The sequence below is a fragment of the Synchiropus splendidus genome, chromosome 3, assembly GCF_027744825.2.
Source record: "Synchiropus splendidus isolate RoL2022-P1 chromosome 3, RoL_Sspl_1.0, whole genome shotgun sequence".
Lineage (NCBI taxonomy): Eukaryota > Metazoa > Chordata > Actinopteri > Syngnathiformes > Callionymidae > Synchiropus > Synchiropus splendidus.
Genome location: NC_071336.1, coordinates 31,415,820 through 31,441,931, shown reverse-complemented (window position 1 = coordinate 31,441,931; position 26,112 = coordinate 31,415,820). Strand labels below are relative to the sequence as shown.

At 46.5% G+C, this 26,112-nt stretch overlaps 1 protein-coding gene across 5 annotated transcripts in view; it reads left to right on the top strand.

Moving 5' to 3' along the window:
* Window positions 1-26,112, top strand: part of LOC128755895 (dipeptidyl aminopeptidase-like protein 6) — a 261,376-nt gene that overhangs the window by 225,837 nt on the left and 9,427 nt on the right. For all 5 annotated transcript variants that reach the window (XM_053859995.1, XM_053859996.1, XM_053859999.1 and 2 more), the window contains 8 exons: window positions 6,858-6,952; window positions 7,274-7,348; window positions 10,831-10,883; window positions 11,275-11,356; window positions 17,423-17,543; window positions 25,104-25,258; window positions 25,331-25,428; window positions 25,516-25,639. In XM_053859995.1, coding sequence (XP_053715970.1) covers window positions 6,858-6,952; window positions 7,274-7,348; window positions 10,831-10,883; window positions 11,275-11,356; window positions 17,423-17,543; window positions 25,104-25,258; window positions 25,331-25,428; window positions 25,516-25,639 — 803 coding nt within the window. The remainder of the gene's footprint in view (window positions 1-6,857; window positions 6,953-7,273; window positions 7,349-10,830; window positions 10,884-11,274; window positions 11,357-17,422; window positions 17,544-25,103; window positions 25,259-25,330; window positions 25,429-25,515; window positions 25,640-26,112) is intronic.

Sequence of the window (26,112 nt, the reverse complement as noted above, 5' to 3'; positions counted from 1 at the left end):
CCAGCTTGTTTTAGGGGGGGGATGACCACGGTTCCTTTTGTTGCAAGAAATAGATATATGTGACTATGTGACTAAGAGACTGATGTCTGTCCTGGTCTTGAGAACTGAACTAGGTTTGGACTGAGATTACATATAAAGGATCGCACAGAAAACATCTCCACAAATGCCGTCGATTGTTGTGGATATTTGAACTACAGACGCTCCACTCTGACTGGTTTGTCATCAACAAATGCAAAAATTCCCAGCGTGTGCACTTCAGTCTATCTGCACTTACTAGGAGAGTCTTTCCTGTGAATCTCAGACGTTGTTAACTGAGGTATTAATCAAGCTATTGAATACATATATATCACCGCGTGGGCGGAAGGCAAGAGGCGCTGAGCCTATCTGCAGCGGAGAAGTCGGAGAAAGAAAGTTGCACAATGGTAAATAATAGAAGCTTGATATACTGTCACAGTCGACTGCAGTCTCCTTGCACCGGCGCCCTTCTTCCTGGAAGTCTCCTCCTCCCTGGAGTGCAGCGGGTCAGGGCAGCGCCCGGGGCAGGACACTGTATTAATAAGACATACTGCCATGGAAAGGTAGGATCAGAGGAGGAAACATAGTGGGGGAAGAGAATGGAGATGTGGAGGAACATATGGGTGAAGTAAACGTGATGAGGTGGAAGAGTCTCTTTGAAGGTGCGGGAAACAAAGCACAGCAGGTGGGCTGATGAAAGCCCCTCGGTGGGAGATCTCAGGGGTCTTGGCACGAGGATGAAGGCGAAAGTGAAGATGAAACCCCGGCGGAGAGTCGCAGGCTGCCCAGTTTTGTCCAATAGTTACCAACACGTGCTGGATCTTTGACGGCTGAATTATTGAGAGCTTGGTCTTATAGCGGTGCTCAGCACTTCTGTCCTTGATGTTGTACAGGGAGTCATCAGCTCCGGCAGCCTCGAAAACAAGCAGCTCACTTTCACAAGTCCGGTTCTGACTTTCAGACCAAGAGTGAGTGACGGCGAACGTCCTAAATAATAATAATGTAATGTATTTTTTTAATATGGAGTAGCAACAATATAATCATAATATACCTTTCCTTATATGTAGGTCTGGAAGTTGAGTGGTTTTCAGTGATGTTTTCCATCAGCATTTTCTCACAGTCCTGGCCGCCACTCAGCTTGTCAGTGTGTGTGGGACAATGCTTGTCGTCATCTGCTGTGTTGGTCTCCGTCATACGGTCAGTGAGTTTCAGTGAACTCCAAGTGCAGCAGGTTGTGAGTTTGAATCCAGCTCGATGTTTCTCTTGGTGTTCAGCAGACCTGGTGCTCGCCCATCCTCCAGGAACTCTGATTTCCTCCCACCGTCCTGAAACATGAGGAGGTGAATAAGAGTCTGAGGCCTGTCTGGATGTGTGATGGACCGCAGACCTGTCCAGTGTGTCCCTCACCTCTCACCCGGGATCGAGTCAAATGATGGATAATGATTGTTCCTCGCTTCATTCAGAAACAGCAGTTCACTGTTTTGCTATGAAAACAGAAGGAATCCCTGTCGATCTTTTCAGAGCAGGATGGATGACTTTCTTTTGTTTGAAGCCTCGCGACAGCTGCAGTTACCCTCCTACATGTGAAACAAGCGTTTGGTCGGGATGCTGCAAAACTGAGCGTCGGAAAAACAACCGCCATTTGTCTCCTTGATCTGCGGCGGCGAGCTTCCAGTCTCCCTCCTTGTTAGAGCGCGGCCGGTTTTTAGCTGTTTACCGTTGTCACTCCGCGAAGCCCCTGCTCTCCCGAGCACCAGTGGAATGCAAGTCATTGTCATGGAAGTGTTGTCACCTCTAATGGTCCATTAGATATGCTGCCAGATAGGGGCGCTCCGCAGAGCGCGCGGTCTCCGGGCGCTAATTACCTCGCGCGTGCCGCACTTGCTCCTATGGCCATGAATCACCCAGGCAATAAGACAGAGGAGCGCAGATAGATTGAAGGTGAAAGGGGCACTTGCTGTATTAAACTTATCCCCGGCTGATAAAAGCCTGATGGATGAGGAGCGCGCCGAACTTCCATACATCTGTCAGACACAAGCCGCTCTCAGAGTCCCCAGTGTTTGTCTGGCGTGCTGAGCCCTGACTTTTCATTTAAACCTGGAGTGTGTTTCCACTCGGATCTGGACGTTAAACCCATGAGTCAGTCTCCAACGATTCACTCATGAATCAAACAGGACGGAGGGCTCCAGTGAAAGCCACGAACAAGAGGTGTGTTTACAACACAAATGGAATGTGGTTCACACACAGACAGAAATTGTTATTAAATGTCAACCATATTTAATAAAAAAAAAACGGAAAGGAAAGGAAAGCGGAATCACGGAAAGCTGGAGGAAATAAATTTCTTATTTCTGTTAGAATTTCAGACGGGTGACCCACATGCAGCAGCAGTCCAACACATTTAATAATAAAACTGACCGAAATACACTCGACTGCTGCGCAAGAAGGAGGCAAGTAAACAAAGAAGAAAATGCTACGTATAAACGAAACTAAAATGCAGTACACGAACAGAACTACACTCTACTTCAGCACTTGGAGGAGGCCAACGATACACAACAGAATTACTCAACTTCAGAACAAGGATGCAGGAGAAACAAAACGGTCTCAACACCAACTAAACACTCAGAAACAAAACAAGCGTCCATGAGCGCAAACAATCAGAGGGCAAGGAACGGAGTAAATCCACAGGATTGGGGGGAAGAGGAACCACGACGATCGGGCACAGACCCCCTGGAAAACAAAGGAGACGAATCAGAAAGAACTCACAAACTCAAAGCAACGTCCACAGTCAGGGGAATAATCAGTCAGTCAATACGGCACGGAGGGTCACACCAGAGCGAGCTGGAGCGACGAGCTGACGCAGGTGTCTGTGGCACCTCGTATCGCGGGAAGATGACCCCCAATCCTGGAAGAGAGGCGGAGAAAAAGGCGGGAGCAGAGAGCAGTCCAAAACTAGACGGATGAAAAAGTTCCAATCCCAAAACTTAGTTTCCTTCGCAGCCTGTTCGTGTGTGAGAGACCACGGTCGGGGGACAGACTCTCATGTCAACCCTCCACTGCTCTTCAGCCACTCCAGGGCTGAGAGCGCTGATCGCTGCCGCCGCAGAAGTGTGAGTTCCAGCCTTGGCCTTCTTGAGTGGGGCCTTTATCCGACGGAGCAGAAGCTGCAGGCGCTGCTTTTAAAGCAAGGTCTTCCTATGATCCTAGAAAGAAGCGTCACACGCTCCACTTGTTGGATTAAGTGATGTTCTGCGTGGAACCAGGAGAAGCGGTGAATTATTCAGACAAATGCCGCTGTTGTGGAAGAGAAACTCCTGTGGTCGCCGTGGCAGCTGTGCAACATGTTTGATGAATTACTGGCACGCCGATACCGTTGTTCCACTCATGGTGACACATTTCTATGAAGAATGAAAATAATAATAATGAAAAAAACGACGGTAGATACGGAAAAGTAAACATAAAAGCAACACCGTAAGAGAATGAGGTGAACAAAACATAGTATTTTTAGATTCATTTTTAGTTTACAACTATGGCCGAGGAGCATTTTGTTTTCAATGTGATTTTATTTATTTATTTGGGGAAGGGTGTTGACAATGGGACTGGAAGATGATCAAAATCTGATTCTGAACTGATCTGAATCGCCACTTGCGTGTTGCTTGGTTTCCACTGGGTTGTGCAAGTCAGTTCGCTACTGCCACCTGCTGTTCAGTTGGAGTCAAGGCTGAGGGGTGAAATACACATGTGGGTCGAAAAGAGCGGAGATGTTTGTTTGTTTTTGGAAATGAAAGAGGAAAGGAGAGGAAAAATACCCAAAAGATCTGACATTATAGCATGACAGACGTGTTCAAAAGAGACAGGTGTATTAAAAATGTAACCTGAAATATCACAGGTAAAACCCAAAACATCTGGGGTTGGACTGAACAGGTGAATATGGAAATGAAGTGAATTGGTTTTCAGCAGTAACTTGAAAACGGACTCACGTCCAGCCATGTTGAGATCATTGTCACCCAGTGTTGTCCTCCTTGACTCTGTTGGCATTTGAAATCTCATTGATGTCATGATTCAGACCAGCTCAGTGGGGCAGCAGTAGTGTTCCGGAATTCACAACAGGAAGTGAAGAACCAAGTTGTCTGACTTGGATCTGACTTGCCCCTCACTCTCATCTGTGAGTGACCAGTCCCTCTGAGGGTCGGAGTCTCCAGAAGGCCATTTGTGACTCCATCAAGACACTTTTCAGACAGTTTTCCTCACAAAAATTCACTGCGATCCAGACGACGATCTGATAAGCTCCTTGGCGGTGGAATTGATTTTAGAAGAAAAGACGGAATCTTGAACATGAGCTTCACTTGTAGCCTCATGTCAAGGTCAAGTTTATTTATGTACTCGTGCATCTCCTACTACACTATCACTATTACATTTTAAGAATAGTAATACTGACTAGAGCTGGATTAAAACACTAAAACAAAGAGAAAAATATTGAACTGTCTTTGACAACAGCGCCATCATCTGTGTTGGTGCTGCTTCTCCACCAGCCAAGGAAAGCAAACACCACCGAATCGTAGTCATCAAGAGCCCCAACTTGGCCCCCGCGCCTCAGATTGTTTCGTGCTACTTAGTGACAGGTTGATGAGGTTTCATGAAACAGTGTCCTGATTTTCAGAGGCCACCAGATGGCGCTGACTACTGAATGAAACCTGACATCATTTCTAAACCAAGAGCACCGTCAAGTGGCCTCTGAAAAGGAGGACACTGTTTCATGAACCCTGCAGTACTGTATCATGACGCCTCATCCACCCACCAACACCACAGCTCATCTCTCTGACTGAGAATGAAGCTCTGACTCCGATGGAGCTTCAGAACCCCAAAACAGTTTCAGGATTAATTATGGCGCAGTGACTTCATGAAGCTCCCGACTTGACGCGAGTAAATAAATGGAACATCAATATTACAAGGGATTAAAATATAATGCACCGATGTTGGCACTGACACTGGCAGCACAACAGATAAATAACAAGGCGTGCCAACATGGAGACCCGCCGTCGGCCCGGCTGCACTTCATCCTGCCTGTGTTAATGTGGCGTTTTGATGCGCCTGGACTCTGCTGAGGCTCGGCCGGATCAATAAAAGCCCCGCCACTTATTATATTGTTTCATATTAAACAGTCAGTAAAGCGGAGCTTCCCCTTCCATTTCATCATGTTGCAGATAAAAAGGTTTTGCCGGAGGATGACATCATTAATTATCACCTGTGTTTGCAGACTTCACAGCCGAGGCGACTCGTATCTCAGCGCATATTTCACCAGAAGTTTTATTTCTGACTCCTCGGAGTGGAACCAGCGGCAGCGTTTATGGCTCCCCGAGCGCCGGGATTATTAATCTCGCGCATCAATAAATAACTTTTGTTTTGCGGCTGCGGGAGCCGGGCATTTTTTTGTCACTCCACATTAAAGTTTGTCAGACTTTCCTGGAGTTGCTTTTACCTTTCTTGACTCGCTAACTTTGAGCGTGTTTGGGATTCGGTAAGAGTCGATGAATGTTTGACTTTCGCTTTTAATTCATCGCACTAGTGACACGTTCCACTTGGTTGGAGGAATCTTTGAAGCATTTGAATGGTTTTCAAAAATGTTTTCAATTTCAAAAATACAGCTACAGGTACATATTTTATACTTGGACCACCAACGTTTATTCACACTGGAGTTTTGTTGCTGCTGTTCTTTCCTCTGCTGGACTGAAAGACAGTTGAGTTTGTAATGAATTTTAAACAAATTTGATGGGTATATTATTGTTATTATTAAAGTAATTCTTTGTATTTGTGATTTTTTCCCCTCTTAAATGATCACTCTAGTTAGCAAATGTTTCAGTATATTTCCGTACTTGTGGTATCGCAGTACATCATGATATATTACATCACCATATCACAATACATATCACCTTTATACGTATCATTTTGCTAGACTCCTTCCAAGCAGTCACATCAGCTGCAAGCATTACTACTGCTCAACGGTGTTTTGGGTCTTGTTCATGAGTGAGGGATGGCGAAGGACAGCAGCACCGTCAGTCATCAGGACATGTTGGTCTCTTGTTGATTGTAAGAAAATATTGATACGCTCAAACATCGCAATATTTGATCACGTGATATTGTTGCGATATTTTTGCAGAAATATTGCAGTACTGTGCGATATTGTAGGTTGTCTATATGGATATTTTATGTATAGATATTTGGATACGCTTGACCCAGACCCAGGTCTTAAGGTGGAATTATATTTCTCAGCATTTTTGGATTCAATTCGCTTTGATATCCGAGTGATTTCATATGTTTTTCTGTAAAAGATAAAGTGAAATGTCTCAGTGTAGACGCCATTTTTGTTATGACGGCGGGGCCGGACAGATCGCCTCTTCGGTCCAATCAGGTGCTCTGTATTAACACATTTATCTGCCGACGTAAAGAGCTATGGATGCGGATGTTATCGGCCCATTGTACGGCCGATTATCACAGGACAGATCCCTCATTCACGTGGGCCAGGAGGCTCGTACGGGGCGCAGCAGGTGGTTATCACCACATTCCATGGGCTATTAGGGTTGTACCTCAGGGAAATGAAGATCCTGCTTCATCGACACTCCTCACTCTCCATGTCTGTGTGTGTTCACAAAACTCTCGCCCCGAAGAAACGCTCAGGCAGAGGTGCTAAATCAGAGCTCTCTTTGGCGGCTCATTTCCCCGCTCAACCACCTCGGCATAGATGCTAATACGTAACGTGATAATGGATGTCCTCAGGTGGACCTCGCTGAAACTCTTTCTGCTTTCTCTTCTATTTATTAACTCCCTCGCTCTCTTTTGTCCTGCAGGTAATGAACTGTTGTACCGGAATCGCGAAGGCGACGTCGTCAAGTTCAACGTGGACACAGATGAAAAGACCGTCTTGGTGCAGAACAAGAAGTTTGTAAGTCCTCTCTCTTTTCCGAAGCCACTGGTTTTTTCGTTTCGTCAGCGAATCAAAGCAGGCGGCGCTCTGCTGCCGTGTAATGGGAGCCGCGCAGTTAACGCCGTGGGCTTTTAGCTGCGAGGAAGTGATGTACGACGCTGCGTTATAGGCGGCGACACGCAACATCATGGCCGACATCAAACGGCCCGACGTTTCCATTTTCCTGAAGAGCCGAGCAATCCGTCAAACGCAGTCATTTAGGGAGGAGTTTAATGAAAAAACGGCACGCTTGGTTTCAGGTCTCATCTTTGTGCCGCACATCTGCTCTCTGCTTCACAGGAAATGTACAAAGCCAGCAAGTACGAAGTGTCTCCCGACATGAAGCATGTGCTGCTGGCCTACAACGTGGCACCGGTGAGCTTCTCATTTGTTTGCTTGTGTTTTGAATTAGCAAAGTGACAGGCGAATATGTCAGCCGTCTACATGCGCGAGGGATGGGGGGGGGGGGAGAAAGTAATCATGGCGGCTGTGACGGCCCGTCGCACCCCGCTGCCTGTCAGTGATGGCGCCGCGGCGCCGCACAGCCGAGTGGAACGCTAGCAACGCAGGCAGAAGAGAAACAGACCCCGGGGCGATGCAGACGCACCAGGAAGCTCCAGAGACTCCTGGAACATCAACTTCCTGTTGCAGTGTCGGAATGTTAATCAACACATTTATTATTGTGTTCATATAGTGGATCGTCTCCAAGCAGCTCTGCTCACGCTTCTTCCTGACTTGCTCCCAGACATTCTATTTCATTAAGTTCCCCCATTTCTTAATGTCAGATTCAAGTTGTATGTTTATCTATTTCTCCTCCACATTAGAACCAACTTTTTTTATTTCATTTTATATTTCTCCAAATAATATATTTTTTCACTTTTTATTTTGATGGTGATACATTTGTTTAAAAAGATAATATAAGACGACATTTTTTTAATTATTGTTTCAGGATATTTCTATTTACGTTTTTTTTTTTTTTTTTTTCATTTTTAAAAGGCAAAGAGCATTTCACACCCAAATTTTGCTGACTTTCTTTTTTGTTTCATTTTTGATTCAATTTAAACATTTTCTTGTCCAAAATGTGCTGCTCTAGTTTCATATTTGACTCACAAAATGGAAGCTGAAAAAATTATAGTAAATTCAACTGTCAATGAAGTAAAGAAGGGCCCTGAGGAGGAAAGCATTGTTGCATCGAGAAGGCTTCACTGCAGTGATGGGCAGATGAGGTGTCATGAAACAGTATTGCAGGGTTGATGAAACACTGTTCCTAGATTCTCAGAGGCCACTAGATGGCGCTCTTGGTTTAGAAATGGTGTGAAGTTTCATTGAATGAGTCGTTTAAGTCCAAACATTTCACAACAGACAGCGCCATCTGGTGGCCTCTGAAAATCAGGACACTGTTTCATGAAGCCTCAGCGACCCTTCAATAGTGGAACATTATCAAAGAGTTGCTCTTTGTCAAGGTCAAAAGCCAAAGTCAACTTTATTGTCATCCAGTGTAAATAAAACTGTAGTTAAGAGTATAAAAATAAAATAAGACTTGCATTCTAGTGCTATTAAGAGAATAAACAAAATAAAATATTGCAAAGGCAATTACGGCTTGTCATTGATGTGCCACGTTTCATTCAGTGAAAATATTTCTGTATTTTGGAATTATCGTGGGCACTTGGTTGAACTGTCGATGGTGACATGTCTGGGTTACAGTCTCCTCCATTGCTACAGTCCTGCGAGTCAAACTAGGCCTGTCAGCCCCAACTTTCACCCACAGTCAACAAAAAAAAGCCACATACCTGGTCCAACAAAACAATGGAGAGCTGTTTTTTTTATGTTTTCAGGCCACAAATAAAACATTTATCCTGATGACGGGCCTCAAATGGCCCCTGGGCCGGAGTTTGGACACGCCTCATTTTCTTCTCCTGAAGGAAAAGACACACTCGGTGTGGAAACATGGTTCCAGAAAAGGAGTCCAAGTGATTCTTTTTCACTGGGGAATGTTGCGCTGCATGAGACTTCTGTCACTTCCTCAGCTGGAATGACGTCGCTCTCATTTAAAGGGCAAACATTTATGACAGCAGCTGTGAAAGAATGTCAAGAAAACACCGTCTCAGATTTCCATCATTCTCTTCTCAGCCTTACTTTTCATTGAACGTGCGCCTGTCATAGTGTAAACTTGAACTGAGCAACCCGCAGCTGTGAGTGAAAGCAGGACTCGGCGGCGTGCGAGTCTCTCCAAACATTTTACCGTTGTTATAGATATCACTCCCTGCAGACGCACTTCCATCACCCTGACAGACCCCGACACCAATACTCACACTGGGCGACCGCCGCGTGCACGTTCGCTCGGGAAAAATGTTGTGGACTCGGCGTTTACATTCGGCGTAGAAGAAAACTCCGTTTTGAACGCAGCAGAAACCAGAGCTGAGAAATGGTCTCGGTAGGAATGAGACTATCGGAGAGCTATTTCTGGAGCACACGAGGAGACTTTCAAAGACGGCATTTTTTGACAGCTCTATTTTCCCTCTGGAGACAGTGTTTTGGTCCCTGTTTTCATCGTCCCACATTTAATGTCAGGAATCTAGAATTCAATTCTGCTCACAGCCCCGAAACTGCATTGTTTAATCTCCGTGGACCAGTTGCAGTGTTCAGTGTTGGGGCTACACATCCTCACTCCCATGGTGTCATATAGTGAGGTTGGGAAAGTGGACTTTTGCGTCCTATACTGACGCCGAGGGCAGCCTTATAAATACGGTTTCACACAATTTAAAGTTGTCAGCAGGATCAGATTTTCATGCTGCCAAACATGAACATTTCAGGTTCATTTCCTCACATTTCTAATATTTCAGATTTTCTTTTCATCAATTGAAGAAGATGGCACCTTCCAGCGTGATGCTATGGTGACATAATGTCACGTACATGTGTAACTACAAATGCACTCAGAGAGCACAAACCTCCAGGGAACTTCAGTCCTCCCCAACACAAACTTTATGTGACGATTGAAGACGGGAGACCCAAATGCAGCAGGAAGGAGGTGAACAAACAAAAGAAGTTCCAACAAATTTAATAAAAAAAACAAACATGATCCCACACGACTTCTACACTAGAAGGAGGCAAGAACAAAAGAAATAGAAAACGCAGGCGAAACGACATTCGACCTTAACACCAGAGAGAGACAGAGTCTGATAAATAAAGTAAAAGAATCCAGGCGCATAAACGTGCGTCCATAAGCATAAACAGAAGGGAAGAAACCAGTGTCCAGGGGACGGAAACAATGTCCACAGGATTGGGAGAAAAACCTACAAACTCAGAGCGCAAGGGAAAAAACGTCCACGAAAAAGAGTCATTCAAGAAGTGATGACGGTCACAGAAGACCAGACGAGGGGGTTTGTGACACTTTAACCTTAAATAATAATGTTCCCTGTCCCATTTCACATATGTCCCAAACGTTTCATCCAAATCCGTCCATAACTTTTCAAGTTATTTTGCAGTCAGACAAACCAAGGCCATTGACAATGTGACCTCAGTCTTAGAGGTGTGTGTGGTCACCAGCCTAATGGGGACCAGAGGAAAAGAGAGGGAACCACTGCGTTTGAGACGTGTCCTGGTTAGCCAACAGATGCCGTTGTGCTTGGGCCAATATCGATACATTAAACAACAAAATCACTCATGTTTTTTTCTGCCAAGTCTAGAACGACCTGCAGCTTGGACCAGTTCTGTCGCTGAACATATCAAACTCAAATAGAATTGAGAATCAAAATAATTTGAGGAATCTGAATCCACTGCGGAGGGCTGTTCCAGTCGCAGGGTTGTGGGACTCTGAGGATAGACGTCCTCATTTAACCCTGAGTTTCGTCTTCCAGGTGTACCAGCATTCCTACACTGCTTTCTACATCATCTGCAGTCTGGAGACTCCGTGAGTGGATTCTATTTTTCTGCATGTAAGACCTCACTTGACCCCAACATCCGTGGCGTGTGCACGTGAGCACCTTCCCTGAGATATCCAGGTTTGACTCGATCGTCATGATCATCATCACGCGCCATTTGCCTGTCCCCGTTGATGAAGCACCACGGGGACACGTCACCCTCTGACCTCACTCGTCCACACCACCAGACAACGTCATGCCGAAGCTGTGTCGCTTGGAATTCTTCTCCCCGGAGCGTAGAGGAGACGCTGCTAACAGAGTGCTGGCGTCGATGGACTCGACGCCGCTCAGCCCTGTGTCTCCTTCACAGCTGCCGCGGTGCCGGCAGCAGGATGTCACTCGCAGTCCTCACTATTTAATCTGACTGTCTGTTCGCTGCAGGGAAACGTGGAACCTGAACCCTCCAGAGGTGCGGAATGCTCAGCTGCAGTTCGCAGGATGGGGACCTCAGGGTCAGCAGCTGGTGAGGACCTCCTCTCTCTCCTGAAGTTCTGCCCGACTGTATTCTTGTTTCAATGTCTCAAGCAAAACTGCCTCCGCTGAACTGCTCAATAGCCGTTGGTGGGATGCGCTCGCAGTTAAAGGAGGATCCCAGCTGGATTATTAGTCTCATGTCAACAACGCTGTCCTCAGCCAGCGCAGGAGAAAGCGCCTTCCATCTTTCCTCCGCATCCTTTGAAGGAGAGCTCCTGTGTCGTCCAGTGTTTGTGTTGCACGGATCGCGGCGGCCGCGTCGGCATAAGCGCTGATTAATGAGCGCATTACGACAAATTGCCGACAAATACAACACGGTCACAGCAGGAGCGCCTGGATGGCCCATTACTTTGAGCAATTGACCGCCGCACTGAAGAAAGCGCGTGTTATTGAAGGCGGCGAAGGACAAAGCGGCCGGGCGCGTGAGCTGGGCCCCGCGTGTTTACGATTGCACCATTCATCTGCTGGGTTCAAACAAGCCCAGGAAAAGTTTGAAACGCGTCTTATTTGAAGCCACAGCACCATCCTTCACTTCTATTTTTAGCTCACGTTTAGCGCCTCGTATGGATGGGATCGTCCCATTGAATGGCTGGCTTTCACAGCATGTATCACTCTTTCGTATCGACCTGTGCCCACTGGTCGTTCTATGAGCGCCCCCTAGTTGGTTCAAACTGCGATAACCATCTCTTTTCATAAGTCTATGGTTGGGTCAGGGTCAAGATGAGGGGAGGGTTCAAAGCCGCCTGCCTGTCTTTCATGTCATGATACCAAGTTCATCTCACTTGCTGTGAATTTGGGATCAGTAGTCCAGTGTTTTTCAACCTTTTTCTAGCCACGGCATCCTTGGTTCATTGAAGAACCCCTGAGGCTCACCACCAAAGGCACTTGTGCTTAGAGTCCAATAGAAAATCCCTATTCATCTGTGAAAAACTGTGGCTACTGTCGCCTGGTTGTTATTTTTCCCCAGCTATTTCCAGAAACAAATTGCAGAAAATGTATTTGTTTCAAATGCGTTCAGAAAGGGGTGGCAATATTTAGCATATATCATGATTTATTTACTTATTTCCTTACTTGAAAAAGCTGTTTCAATTTTATTACTTGTCTTTTGCCCGATTTTATTGTAGTTTTTAGCGTTCTTTGCCTGAACTTGCTTCATAAAAACAATGATTCTTTCCCTCTTCACATTTTGGAGCGCATTTATTTTGTTGTGCATTTAGTTTTTCGCCAACTTCTGAACCACAAAGCAAACTTTGACAGTCTGTGAGTATCAATAAAGTTTTGAAGTGAGACATCACGTTAGCCGTTAGCTCTGTTAGCTCTGCGGTGCAGACAGTCTTTGGCGTGGTGGCGGCTCCGACAAGGATCCCTCCCTCCCTCCATGGTTCTGTGGTGAAAGTGAGTGGTCAAGTTCGAGGCGCATCAGCTTTAAAAACAGCTGGAAGTTGCGCGTGTGAGCGGCTTCTTGGCTGTGAGTGTGTTGGAAGAGGAGCGTGGCGGACCAAAGCAGCGCTGCTTTGACTGAGGGACAGATCAGCGCATCAAAACACTGGAGCTCTACAGTAGAGTGGAGATGTCACGGGTCAAGGACTTGGAGTGGGACCCAAGCGCAGGTGGTGATAGGCACAGGAGGCAAGAGCGAGTTAGAAATGATTTTAATGTTAAACAAACAATAAAACCATAACTGAAAATGTCACCGAACTGGGAGAAACAAACTTAAATCTGGAAACTGAGATACGAAAGCACAATGAACGGAGATAGTCAAAAAACACGCGGAAACACGAAGAGACAAAACACCAACTCAGGCACCAGGGTTCAACACAGAGTAATCCAAAATAAGCTAGCGCACAGAACGAGAGATCGAAACAAGGAGAGCCAAGAGAATGAGGAGTTACCACAGGGAACAAAGGAGAGCATCACAGAAACTAGAGAAGATCATCTGGGGCAACAATAGGAGTCGATCACAGGAACTAGAGAAGTCAAATCACAGGGAACAATGAGGCGAACTCATGGAAACAAGGAAGACGATCTGGCACACATTGCCGGAGTCCAGGTATTTATGTACTTAGGTGATCAGGGGTTGATAGGCTCCAGCCGTGTGCCAAAGAAACAGGAAGAACGGGGGGAGAAAACAAAAACAGGACTCACGTGACAAAATAAGAGCAGACTCATGACAGGAGAGAAAGAGTGTCAGTGAATCCAAGTGATCTCCTCAACACCTCCTCATTGTCATGGTTTAATGTCATCATACCACCCACCTAGACTTGGCCGTGCAGGCTTCGGGGTGTTGGAGCGGTCGACCAGAACAACTTGTGTTGATTCCTTTCTTTAAGCCTAAACATTATATTTACAACATTTCAAAACGTGAGATTCCGAGCGCTTTTGATCCCCCTCAACTCTAACACTGGCCATAACCACCGGCACTAAAAACCTTTTTGAATCGTTCCCGGAGTGTGTTGGACGGATGAATCCATGGTGGATTCCCTCACTCTCCACGGTCTCCAACAACTGTAGCCAACACACAAGTCACCACACACTGGCGCACGACTTGAGCCTGGAGGTCTTTGTTTAGTCGTAGCCACAGGAGTTCAATAGCGTACGGACGCCGTCTTCAGTCCTAACAGTTAGCCACCCTGTTCCAAAGACGCAGACATGAGAGATTCCAACCGTCCAAGTGGAGTCGGCCTCAGCGCAGATGACTCATGCTCCTCCGCCGCGTCAGTGGCCGACACGCCGGCTGGATAATGAGCTCCGGCGCGGCTTGGTTCTCAGGGCGAACGGACTGTAAGTGATAACATCCTGCGGCTCCACGCCATTCATTAGCTGATATCTCATCAGAGGATTAATTAGCACGCTCGCTGGAACGATACGGCCCCGAGTTTCCCACCATTAGTCACCAAATGCTTTTCAGCAGATAAGAGAGAACCTGAGCGGCAGCAGCAGCAGCAGCAGGTGCTCCAAACGCCGACCATGTCCCATCACCTTTGAGACGTCTGTCCCGTTCAGATCAGCCAATCACGGCCTTCCCTGTCGCCCCCGCACTCGGACACCAGTGAGTCAGGTCCGTCTCTGCCTCCTTGTTTGTAACACAACACAACAAGTAAGATGGGCTCAGCATCTGTGTGCGGGCAGGAACCACGAGTGCACTGCTTATACTGAGTCTGGTCTTCAGTATCGGCCGGTGGACGGGGTCGTACTTCTGTGGCCAAAATGTGCAGGCAACCATTCATACTGTTTACAACATTTGTGTTGTTTTACTGCCCCCGTGTGGAGGTCCTGGTCAGAGCTTCGGGATCTTCTCCCAAACTTCATCCGAACTTTAAACAGGAAGCGTCGCCACCACCGCTAATCCTGACTTGTTACCCCCGAGGCGTCCGGACAGGAAGTGACTCTCAAAGTCTTGACCTCTCAGTCTGGGGTTGGTGGACAAGAGAGTGGCTGCAAACACACCTGAGCTGACTCTGGGAGTCGCTGACAAGTTTATCTGGAAGCAGCAGAACTTGGGTTCCCAAGGCCACGTGTGACATTTCCTTCTGCATCAGAGATTTCCATCATGTCGGCGGCGCCTGACTAATGACTTGCATCCGCCATCGTCACGGAGACCAGCCCTTGACAGCACTTGAAATCAGCTTTAATTAACAGCCTAAATTGATTTAGCGGCTCCAGACATCAAAGCGGACTCGTTGCTAATGAGAGACGTTTCTGCCAAATGTCACTGGCACATTTATAAACACATTCAGAGTGATGACGCTAACTTCAGCAGAAACTTTCCGACAAACTGGCAGCTGGATGGGTGAAAGGAGTGAATCTGCTGGGTTGAAGCGGCGCCCCCCGCAGGCCGAGTCGTTCCGTTCGTTTCCTGTTTAACTGCTACTAGCTTTAGCCTGATTTTAAGTGTCCATTCCATACAGCCGGATATTTAGCCATGTGATGGTTAGCCACTCAGGTTTGTGATTGAAAGGTCACAGTGAGATTCCTAAACAGAGGACTTGCTACTGTGACTCATGTTTGTCCTTGTCCTATTAGCCAGGTTTAATGCTAGCTTGCAGCATGAAGATCACGACTACTTTTTTCAAGACTTGTTGAGGACTTTCCTGACACGGACTCTGTCGCGCCTCACAGTCCGAGTTGTGAACACAAATCAAGTGGCCTTTGGCCCCTGACTTTTCTGTCTGAGGCACAGCCAGGGGTTTGGCCTGAGGTAATTCAGCGTAAGGTTCAAGAAGTGGTCGGAACTAAGGGAAAAAAACAATTGATGAAACACTCAATGCTGAGGTTTCCAGCTGCAGCGTATTTGTTTGCACAAAGTCCTGCTTGTCACTGCTGAGGTGGCATCTTCTTCGTTGAGTGAGTGATACTGAAAAATGGATAGATGGATAGACGGACAGACGGACAGACAGATAGATAGATAGATAGACAGATAGATAGAAAGAGAGAGAGACAGATAGATAGATGGATGGACAGATAGACGGACGGACGGACGGACAGATAGATAGATAGATAGATGGACAGACAGATAGATAGATAGAAGGATTGATGACAGACAGACAGACAGACAGACAGACAGACAGACAGACAGACAGACAGATAGACAGACAGACAGACAGATAGAAGGATTGATGACAGACAGACAGACAGACAGACAGACAGACAGACAGACAGACAGACAGACAGACAGATAGATAGATAGATAGATAGATAGATAGATAGATAGATAGATAGATAGATAGATGGACGGACAGGTGGATGGATAGACAGACAGACAGACAGACAGATAGATAGATAGATAGATAGATAGAAGGATTGATGACAGACAGACAGATAGATAGATAGATGGATGGACAGATAGACGGACGGACGGACGGATAGATAGATAGATAGATAGATAGATAGATAGATAGATAGATAGATAGATAGATAGATAGATAGATAGATAGATAGATAGATAGATAGATAGATAGATAGATAGATAGATAGATAGACGGACGGACGGACGGACGGACGGACAGGCGGATGGATAGACAGACAGACAGACCTCCGAACACCAACATCTAAGACCAACTCTGTATTGGAAAATAGACTGGGTAGCTTCAGTGTTTAGCAGTTAGCATCACCACTCAGTAGCTCAAGTGTGTGGCGTTGCATTTGACTTGACCGGAACTTAAAAAAAAAAACTTGAACCGTGTCAGTGGCCCCTGGACCGGACTTCCACTCGGGTAAATATGATCTATGTTTCCCCATATTTACAGCATTGCCATCTCCTTTTTTCTTGAAACAACTGTAGATAAATCAAATGAGCATTAGATATGAGCTGACGCTGCCTCCACGTTGACCCAGGATAGTCCGCGAAGTGTGGCACCATGATGATGGATTCTCAGTAGCTCAGTGCTCTCAGAATCCTCCCACCGCTGTGTTGATCACAGAATGATAGCATGAGCTAGCGTAGCACGTAGCATCAGCCTGCAGAAAGACTGGCCGCAGCACTATTGGATTTCCTCCTGTAAAGCGCTCCATCATTCCACGGCTCTGAAGTGAACGTCTTCTCGTCTGGGCCAGGCCTCTCGCACACACCTGCTGGAGGCCGACACTCTCTATAATCCTCCAGACGCTCGGCCCGCTCTTCTGCCAGAGAGATTGATTTCAGCGTGGCATTCAAGTGGAGGCATTTTGAAAGATCCGGCTCCAAGACAGCGTCCCCTCCCCGTCACCGTCGCCACCGGCGCTGATCATCTATTATTCCCTGTAATGAACAGTTGACCTTCTCAGATGTGGAGGACCCTTCAAGGCCTCCACCGCCAGAGTCGCCGTGTCACAGTCTGCCGTGGAGTGAGCGCTTTTATCTGACAGTGAAAACATTGGGTCTGAGCCGATCTCCTCCGTCAGAGAGCGGGAAAGGCGGGAGAATAGACGTTAGTTGTTGTGCTCTCATGAAGTCTCTTCCAGTTAATGCAGAGTCAAGTCCAGGTCAACTCCGTCGAGAGGTTTAATGCGCTGAATGAATCGTTTTTTTAAAGATACTTGAAGACTGGTTTCAACATCGTTTCATTCTTTTTTTCAGATTTACATTTTCGAGAACAACATCTACTACCGCTCCAACGTGGAGAGCCGCTCCATCCGCCTGGTGTCCTCCGGGAAAGAGGGCGTCATCTTCAACGGCCTCAGCGACTGGCTGTATGAAGGTACCAAGCACCACCGCTGTTCAGCCCATTTATGCTCAGCGTTACGTTACGTTCTGTCCGCGCTCTGCGTTTATTTCGTCCATATTTCTGCTTCAGTTGTGATATATTTTAACAACCTCACCGCCTCCTACAACACATATTTGATTTGGAGTTTGTTGTTGTCACAGCCTTTTGACTCTGGGCTGCTCCCCCTGGTGGATATATTGGTGTACAGCAATACCAACATAACGAACAAATGGACGTGATAGTTGATGCTAACATCATTTGAAAATCACAGGTCTTTTGTTGTACATAAGTGGAGCATAAATGAGCATTTACTGTTGCACTAGTAAAACTAGTAAAATACTCTGAGAGTGCTGACATCCAACACTTCACTATCTTATACCTGTACTGTGATTTTTTTTTTTTTCCCCAATGCTGTCACCCTTCGTTTCCTACAGGTTTGTCCATGCCTTTGTTACATTGTTCATTTGTTGCATTACTTGTTTATTCTTTCATTCATTTGTTCCTTTGCCTGTTTATTCTTTTGTTTGTTTGACTGTTCTTTCCTTCATTCATTTCTTTGTTTGTCCCTTCGTTTATTTGTTCCTGGCTTTGTTCATTCTGTTCATACTGTTCCTTCCGTCCTTCCTTCATTTCTGTTTGTATCTTCCTTCCTTTATTCGTTCCTTCATTGGTTTCTTCAGTGGTCACATGACAACTTCCAATGAAAAAGCCTCTTAACGTCTATGAGGCAAAAACAGCCTGTTGGGCGCTGACTCACTTCAGACCTTCAGTTCCCAGACACGGACTCAGACTTGGGGCATATTCACTGTCGCACCAGGTGGCGATATTGTTTCAGAAAAACAAAATATTTCTGTGGATTAATAAAAGAAGAGTTTTTCTGTCTTCTGGAGCTAATATTTGTTTTTGTGTCACCAAAAAAATTGGAAATTTGTTTGTTTATTTTGGTAGGTGAAAATAAGAAATGATAAATAACTTTACATTTTCTCTTGTTTTAATGTTGTGTGTTTGCAGGATCTGGTTTCATAGAACCAAAAATGACACCGATAACAAGTTACATTCCTGTTTGAAATCAAAACAAAAATGATTAGATTTATATGGTGTGCAAGATATAAACAAAAAATTGAAAAGGGAACCGCTGTTCTAGGGTGAAATGGCGCACGTTGGCTACAAGGTCCTGAGTAATAAGGAAGGGCACTGATGGGCATCAGAGTGGGACTGAACTCTCTAGTCCTGAGTCTCTTGTTGAGGAGTTTGCCACAGCAGTGGCGTGTTTTTTGTGGTCAGCAGTGATGGGTAGATGAGGCTTCATGAAGCAGTATTGCTGGGTTGATGAAACAGTGTCCACTAGATGGCGCTCCTGGTTTAGAAGTTATGTGATGGTTCATTGAATGAGTTGTTCAAGTCCAAACATTTCACAACAGACAGCGCCACCTGGTGGCCTCTGAAAACCAGGACACTGTTTCATGAAACCTCATCTTCCAGACTCAGACCGAGCACATGGCCTCACCACAGCACAGACCAGCACCAGGACAGGATGGAGTGCCCCTGCTGGTAGACATGGCCCATGTACGGGGGCAATACTGCCCCCGCAGTACTCACAGGTACCTGTACTGGAGCTCATTGTGAGAAAGTTCCCCTCGCCCTGCTTGATGCGTGGTGCTGTCCCAGCATCCTCAGATGATCCCGACGTGTGTGTCTGAGTGGCACTCGACAGCAACATCTGTGCTAATTCGCGCGGCGTCTTCTGTGTTCTTCAGAGAAGTCAGGTGCACGGCTGTCCCCCGGCTGTACTCAGAATTAACGCTCGCCGCCGCTTCATTAGTATTAATTCCTGGTGAGTTTAACACAGTGTGATACAGATGTCACACGGCGGCCGCTGATCAAAGCTGAGCCTCGCAGCCGAAAAATCTAAATCACGGAGGACTGTCTGAATAACAAGTGGAGGGGAGGGAAGTGGCGTCTCAATAGTGGCGTCTGTTTGGGTTCGGAGACGGAGGTCAACACTGAGGAAGTGTCTTCATTTAACGCCGCCGGCCCGCGGCGCTTGTAGCTCTGCCTCCTAAACGACGTCCATCTTTCAGCTGCAAATCCAGTCTGGGCGGGTAATCGGTGCCACGTTGACCCTCCGCGCTCATATTCATCCCCGGAGAATTCATCCTTGTCAATTTATTCGCCCGATAAATCTTCCGCCGGGAGATAAAGCGCGGGAATTGGGTGACAAAGTTGAGATAGCGGCTCAGCGGAATCAACAGAAACTGCCCGAACGCCGCGATGCCGAGATACCGTCACTTCCCCCGAGGTTCGCCATCGCGCTGCCGTCTTATCACAGCGTAAATGATTTTGCTTGAAAAACTCCCGACAGTCAGAGGAACGCGCCGGCGCTTCAAAGTGTTTTATTTTTATTTACAAAATTGTGGCGCTGCGGTGTTCCTCAGGGCTCCCGATCAATCACACCGCTTTATTTATGGGATGCTTTTTGCACGTACAGAAGCACAAAGAAACAGAACGCACAACACAAACAAACAAATCAAAACCCCTGGTATTGATCCAGACGCTCTCATAACAGCAAGTTTTCTGTTTCATTTCTTTGCCTGAAGAAAACTTCTGGAGATGAAGCAGACTAAAAGGTATGTGAGGCGTAAGAAGGAAGAATGAATTTATCTCCGGTGGAAACACTGTCTGCGAGCACTTTTCGTTGTGAGGAGGAGGAGGAGGGATGATTCTGACGGCGGGAATTTGGAGAGAGAGATTTCCTTGTCCCTCCCCGACCAAGGATGGACGATTATCCTGTCTCCGATAAGATTATCCTGTGAGATAATCCGTCGGTCTGAGGCGTGAATTTGTCCCAATAATCGGCTCTGAAAACTCTCCTGGCTGACACCTGCTAAATGTCTTCAATATTTACGTTCAAAACTTTGAGACGCTCCTGACTCCAACAGAAATGTGGAGCGGAATGTGGCTAATCCGAGCGAACTCAGATGATGCTCTGTTCCTCCAGGTGTCCACAGTATACGACTTAAACCTTGGTTCTGTGTGCAGTGGTTGTGTTTTGGTCATTTGGAAAGCATGATTTTACTTTCAGAATTTTTCCATTGTTAAAGAGACACATTGGATGGTTACATGGAAACCTTAGTTCTCTGAGTGGACAGACTATCTTTCCTCCGTGTGGAAGTGTGTCAGTGTGTTGTGTTGAGATTATGGAGGCGGTGCCCCTCTTCACAGCTGAACTAGCGTTGTAGATTCTGGGTTGATTCTCTTGTTTTGTCAAGAAAAGGTTTCTGCCTGTGATGTGGCGCCTCCTCTGTTCAGTACTGTGACGCGGAGAGCTCCTGGAAGCCTGTGTGGTAGCAACAGTCGATCCTCGAACCTCATATCCCGATGTCATGTTGGGAAAGAGGCGAGACTCTCTTTATGACGTTTTGTTTTTACGTCTTTTTGATTGGCCAGATATTGTAAAAGAAAAGTAAATGTTGTGCAACAATGAGGTAAATGATCCATACAATGGGCGTAAACTAAGATAGTACAATGTGTTTTGGTAATATTTACTTGTCCGTTAGTAAAGCAAATACTTTAATTTGTAGCTTGCTTTCTTTGCCGCTTTGGACACCATTTCTATTGACTAAAATACGCAAAGCATTCTGGGTAGCCTGGGTGTTCTTCAATCCAAAGATAGGTCCCTGCGAGTCTCAAAATTGAGGAAGATACTTTCCACAATCTCACTCCTCAATTTAGGAAACTTGGACAGGCCCAAGGCATTTTTGAGGCAGAGGGCTGAGGTGAAGGTTTAAGGAAGGAATTGGAGTTCACCCCAAGATTTCCCTTGAGACGAATACGTCGTGAATACGTCGGGGATTCTCTCCTCTGTGCGAGACTGGCAGAAGACGTGCTTCTTTTCTGGACCTTTTTTATTCCAGGGACAACTGCCCCTGCGTCCAGTTAGCCCACCGTCGATGGTTCTAGATGGATGGAGGCCCGGGACCAGATGGAGAGAAAACATTCACACCCTGTTGTCTCCCGGTCAAATTTGGCTCCGATGAAACTACCAGAAGTTAAATGCGTGAATTTGAACTCATCCACAGAGGAGCAGTTGCTGGTTAGATTTGGTCCCGAACACATTCACTTGAACGTTGCCTTCTGCTGTTGGACAGAACCAGAACCAGGGAGAATCTGCCAGCAGCCCAGCGGCGATGAGGCGTCGGCTGCCGCGGGTTGTGTAACGCTCTCATCGCAGCCAGTGTCCAGCTGAAGATATGGCTGACTAAAGCCCCTTCTGAGGGCCACGCGAGGGTCAGGCAGACGCCGGGGAGGCTCCAGAGCTTAATCTGTGCCGCAGATTTAATGCCAGTGGGTAAAATAATCTCGCGGCCTTGAATGACCGCGGGGTCACGGCGCTGTCACCGCTGCTGCTCTCAATCCCTCAGTGTTTGTCTGCAGCGCAGGAGGAGGCATTCCAGAGTGTAGCACGTGTGTGTGTGCCTCTGGTGTGGTCTGCCATGACATGGCAACACACTTCCACACGGTGACACAGCAGCTGGAGCTGAAATAGAACTCTGGTCCCACGAAGATGTTTGAGGGCAGCTTTTGTTTTTCTGGAGTGTTTGTCTTGACTTCACTTCAAGAGAAGCCATCGAAGCCTTTGTTTGTTTTCAACCTGAAAACATAGTTTTCATCGTTGTATTCAGACAAATATGAGCGACTAATAATCTCCTAGAACGGTCGGTTTTGCGCGCAGCTCGGCTGCCCTCTGCTGGTCGTGTGGCGCAACTGCTCCGGACGCCTTGCAGATGATTTAATCGAAGGTGGCACGTGTCAGAATCACTTCCTGATTCATGGTTCATCTATTTGCCGACTTATTAATTGTCTCTCAGGTGAAATGAAAGTGAAAGTCGTGCTGACGTGTCCTCAAGTCTGTCGGCTCCAGCACGGAAACACTGCTCCTCCGCTTGTAACGTCATCCTCGATAACCACGATAACATTATGAGCCACACGCTTATGATGTTGTTATTATTACAAGTCTGGCTTCACAGGCTGCAACCTCACCTTTCACGATGATAATCTGCCATATTCCCGTCTCTCTGACACGAGAGGTGACTGACCGAGACACACGATACTCATGAAGAAACCTGGAAATGTTTTATCACGTTCCCATAATTCCCCTCCCCTCAGTTCTCAGCATAGAGAACTGGATATTTTGGGTTGTCTCTATCGGAACCTGTTCAGAGTCTTGTAGCTCCACCACGCCGTCCATTCCAAACGTGGAGCTCTCGGTGGGAGGAAGCAGACAAGCCTCTCCTCGGGGAGAAGAAACTGAGGAACATTTGAGGAGCTTCATTTCCCATTTTCCCATTTTACCTTCATCATCCTCTTGAGGTCCTCCTCTTCATCTCCAACATCCTAGGTCCAACTTTGTCTCTCTTCTCTCACTTGGTCTCCAAACTTCTCCACAAACTCATTTCTGATCTTGTCCTTTCCAGTAGCTCCTACTGTCGACCTCAGTATCTTCACCTCTGACTCTGACTCTTCTGACTCTGACTCTCCTGACTCTGACTCTTCTGACTCTCTGCGTAGATCATGGCGGTGACCTCTGCTGTCCTGTAGACCTTCTTTTTCATTCTCTCAGTCTCATCCTTTCCACCCCGCCTGCACTCTCTCCTTCGCCTCCCGTCTTCTCTGTCAAACTTGTCAACACAGACAAGTAAAACTGTTAATATTCCGTCACTGTTTCTAAACCTGAGTCACAGCAAGTGGCTCGGTCTCCATGCGAATCCTCCTGGAGATCGGCTCTGCGGACGGAACTGCGGACACCCGGGCGAAAACTGTGCATTTTCAGCGCTTTTTGGTCAATAAAACGCCTGTGATTTCATTGGTTTGACGTGACAAGGTTCAATATTTTGGCAGCATGATGCTCTTTAGCCTGTAAAGATCCATATATTGGCCACAGGATTCAGACCGTGAGAAAAAAGTAGCGGTTTGTAATCCAGGAATTACAGCAAATCTAAGTGAAAATAAATTCATATTTGAGTAGACAAGTACACACGCTCACATACACACTGAACACACCACAGAGACATCAGCACTGCAGTGAGAAGTGTTTCGCTGACACACAAAGATGCCTGGTGATACTCAACACAAAAACAAACACAGAGAAGCCACACAAACATCTGACTAGACCAAGATACAGCCAATGACCCGTCTCGATAAATCCACTTCTTTACACCCTCACAATCACACACTCAAACACACACACCTCATCCATGCTCACACAGACACACAAATCAGCACGCTAGTGTCACTCGCTGGGAGACACAACTACGCAATGAAATAACACTCTTAAAAACACACATGCAGGGTGAACGTGGAAATACTGTCTAGTCGGGCTGCAACTCAGGGTGTTTTTGATCGTGGACTATTATCTGAACATGAGTCAACTAGGCACCATACGGTGCCTCAGGGTTGATGGGCGCGGCGGCATGACTGCAGCGTGGTAAATGGAATATAAATTCATATTAATAAAATAAAATGTGTGCAAAACACTTGTTGAAAACACTTGGAAAGTCTGAAGTGTTTTTTGAAACTTTAAATTTTATTTTTAATTGTTCAAAAATTGATGTGAAAGGCATGTGTCCTTTGATGTGTCCTTTGATATGTATTTGTAAGTCATGGTCACATACCTCAGCCATTTCTCTTCTTACAGAGAACTGTGCCAGGAGAATGATGATGTCACGACTAGTCGACTAATGAACCCATCGGCAACGTATTTAAATCTGAGTCAACAATGTCGACGAGTCAACACTAAAATATGGACATACACATAATCCATACACAGAGATCAAAGACAAATTCACAACACTGTATGTTTCCAAAGCTAAACACTCAAAAAACAACAAAGCTACACACTACAGTAAATACACACTTGTTCGAACAGAGACATATACTTGTGCACACAAATTACATTTCTGTGTACAGGTACACACAAACACAAATACAAAAAGCAATTCATGTCATGAATGCCACAATAAGGCAGACAAACACAAACCCCAGGACTTGCATGCACATCCCCACTAACACACACACACATGTCCTGCATACTGGTGCACACACAGACACACTCAGGGGAAGGAGCCACACATCTCTGAAAGGAGCTGCTGCACATGGTGTTTGGGACACAAAAGAGGAGCACACTGGCACCTACACACAAGTGTGTGCACCTCCTCACACCGGCCTCAACATCAAGTGTGGATACACACACAAACCCTGCACGCTCAGGGGACGGCACTGTTGAAATGAGCTGCAGTGGCTTCTGGTGTTCGACACACACACTCACACAAACTGACGCTGAAAGCCAGAAGCACAGCTACCTGCTTTGTACCTGCTGAGAAATTGCTGTTTGGCTGGTTTTGCGAAAGCGTCGCCAGCGTCTATTTGGGCTGTGAGATTGGCTGCTGTGATTTATGACCCCGGCGTGTTCAGGGGGGGGGCGGCGCAGTGAGTCTGCAGCTGTTGGTGGTGTGGCCTCTCAGGAGCGTCCGCTCACCTCTGCGTCTGTGCTGGCAGAGGAGATCTTCAACTCCCACGTGGCCCACTGGTGGTCGCCCGACGGAGCCAGGCTGGCGTACGCCACCATCAACGACAGCCTGGTGCCCAAGATGGAGCTGCCCATGTTCACCGGCACGCTGTACCCCACAGGGAAGGAGTACCACTACCCCAAGGTGACCAGACTCCCTGCTTCCTTCTGAGGCTCCACAGTGTTTCTGTGGCTGACGCTTGTTGTTCCCGCTCAGGCCGGCGAGGAGAACCCGGTCATCACCCTGTACGTGGTCAACCTCAACGGTCCACTTCACACCATCGAGATGCGGCGACCCGACGACCCTCGGATGGGGTGAGACACCTGCGGGAGGAAACCAGAGCGCCGCCTGGTTTTGGATGACGGACGCTGAGGTTCCGCCTCCATGGTCGTGTCTTTCAGGGAGTTCTACGTCACCATGGTGAAGTGGGCCACCAGCACCAAGCTGGCCATCAACTGGCTGAACCGAGCTCAGAACATTTCCATCCTGACCCTGTGTGAGGCCACCACGGGGGTCTGCACCAAGGTCGGTCCAGCCTGGGCGGGTGTGTGTGTGTGTGTCTGCCCCTGCAGACTGATCCATCCTATTTACATTCCTTCATTCACCCAGGAACTGAACACACAAAGAATCTTTTTCACCTTTTACCATTTATTTTTTCTTATTGCTTTCTATTTTCTTTCTTCTTTTTTTAGACAGTATATATAATTTACACCTGCTGTCATTTGTTTTTTTTTTACACATTTGTGAAATCATTTATTCATCAAAATCATTTTATATATAATTGATGAAGTTATATTTTATTTATTCATTTTATTTTTTATTTACACCTTTGCAGTTCAACTTGTATGTATTTATACTTTTTATGCAAGTGAGACTTTTGCCAGGGAATTTTCTTGCCTGTGTGTCCTGCAGACTAATCTGCATTTATTTACATTCCTTCATTCACCCAGGAACTGAACACACAAAAAATCTTTTTTTTTACCTTTTACCATTTATTT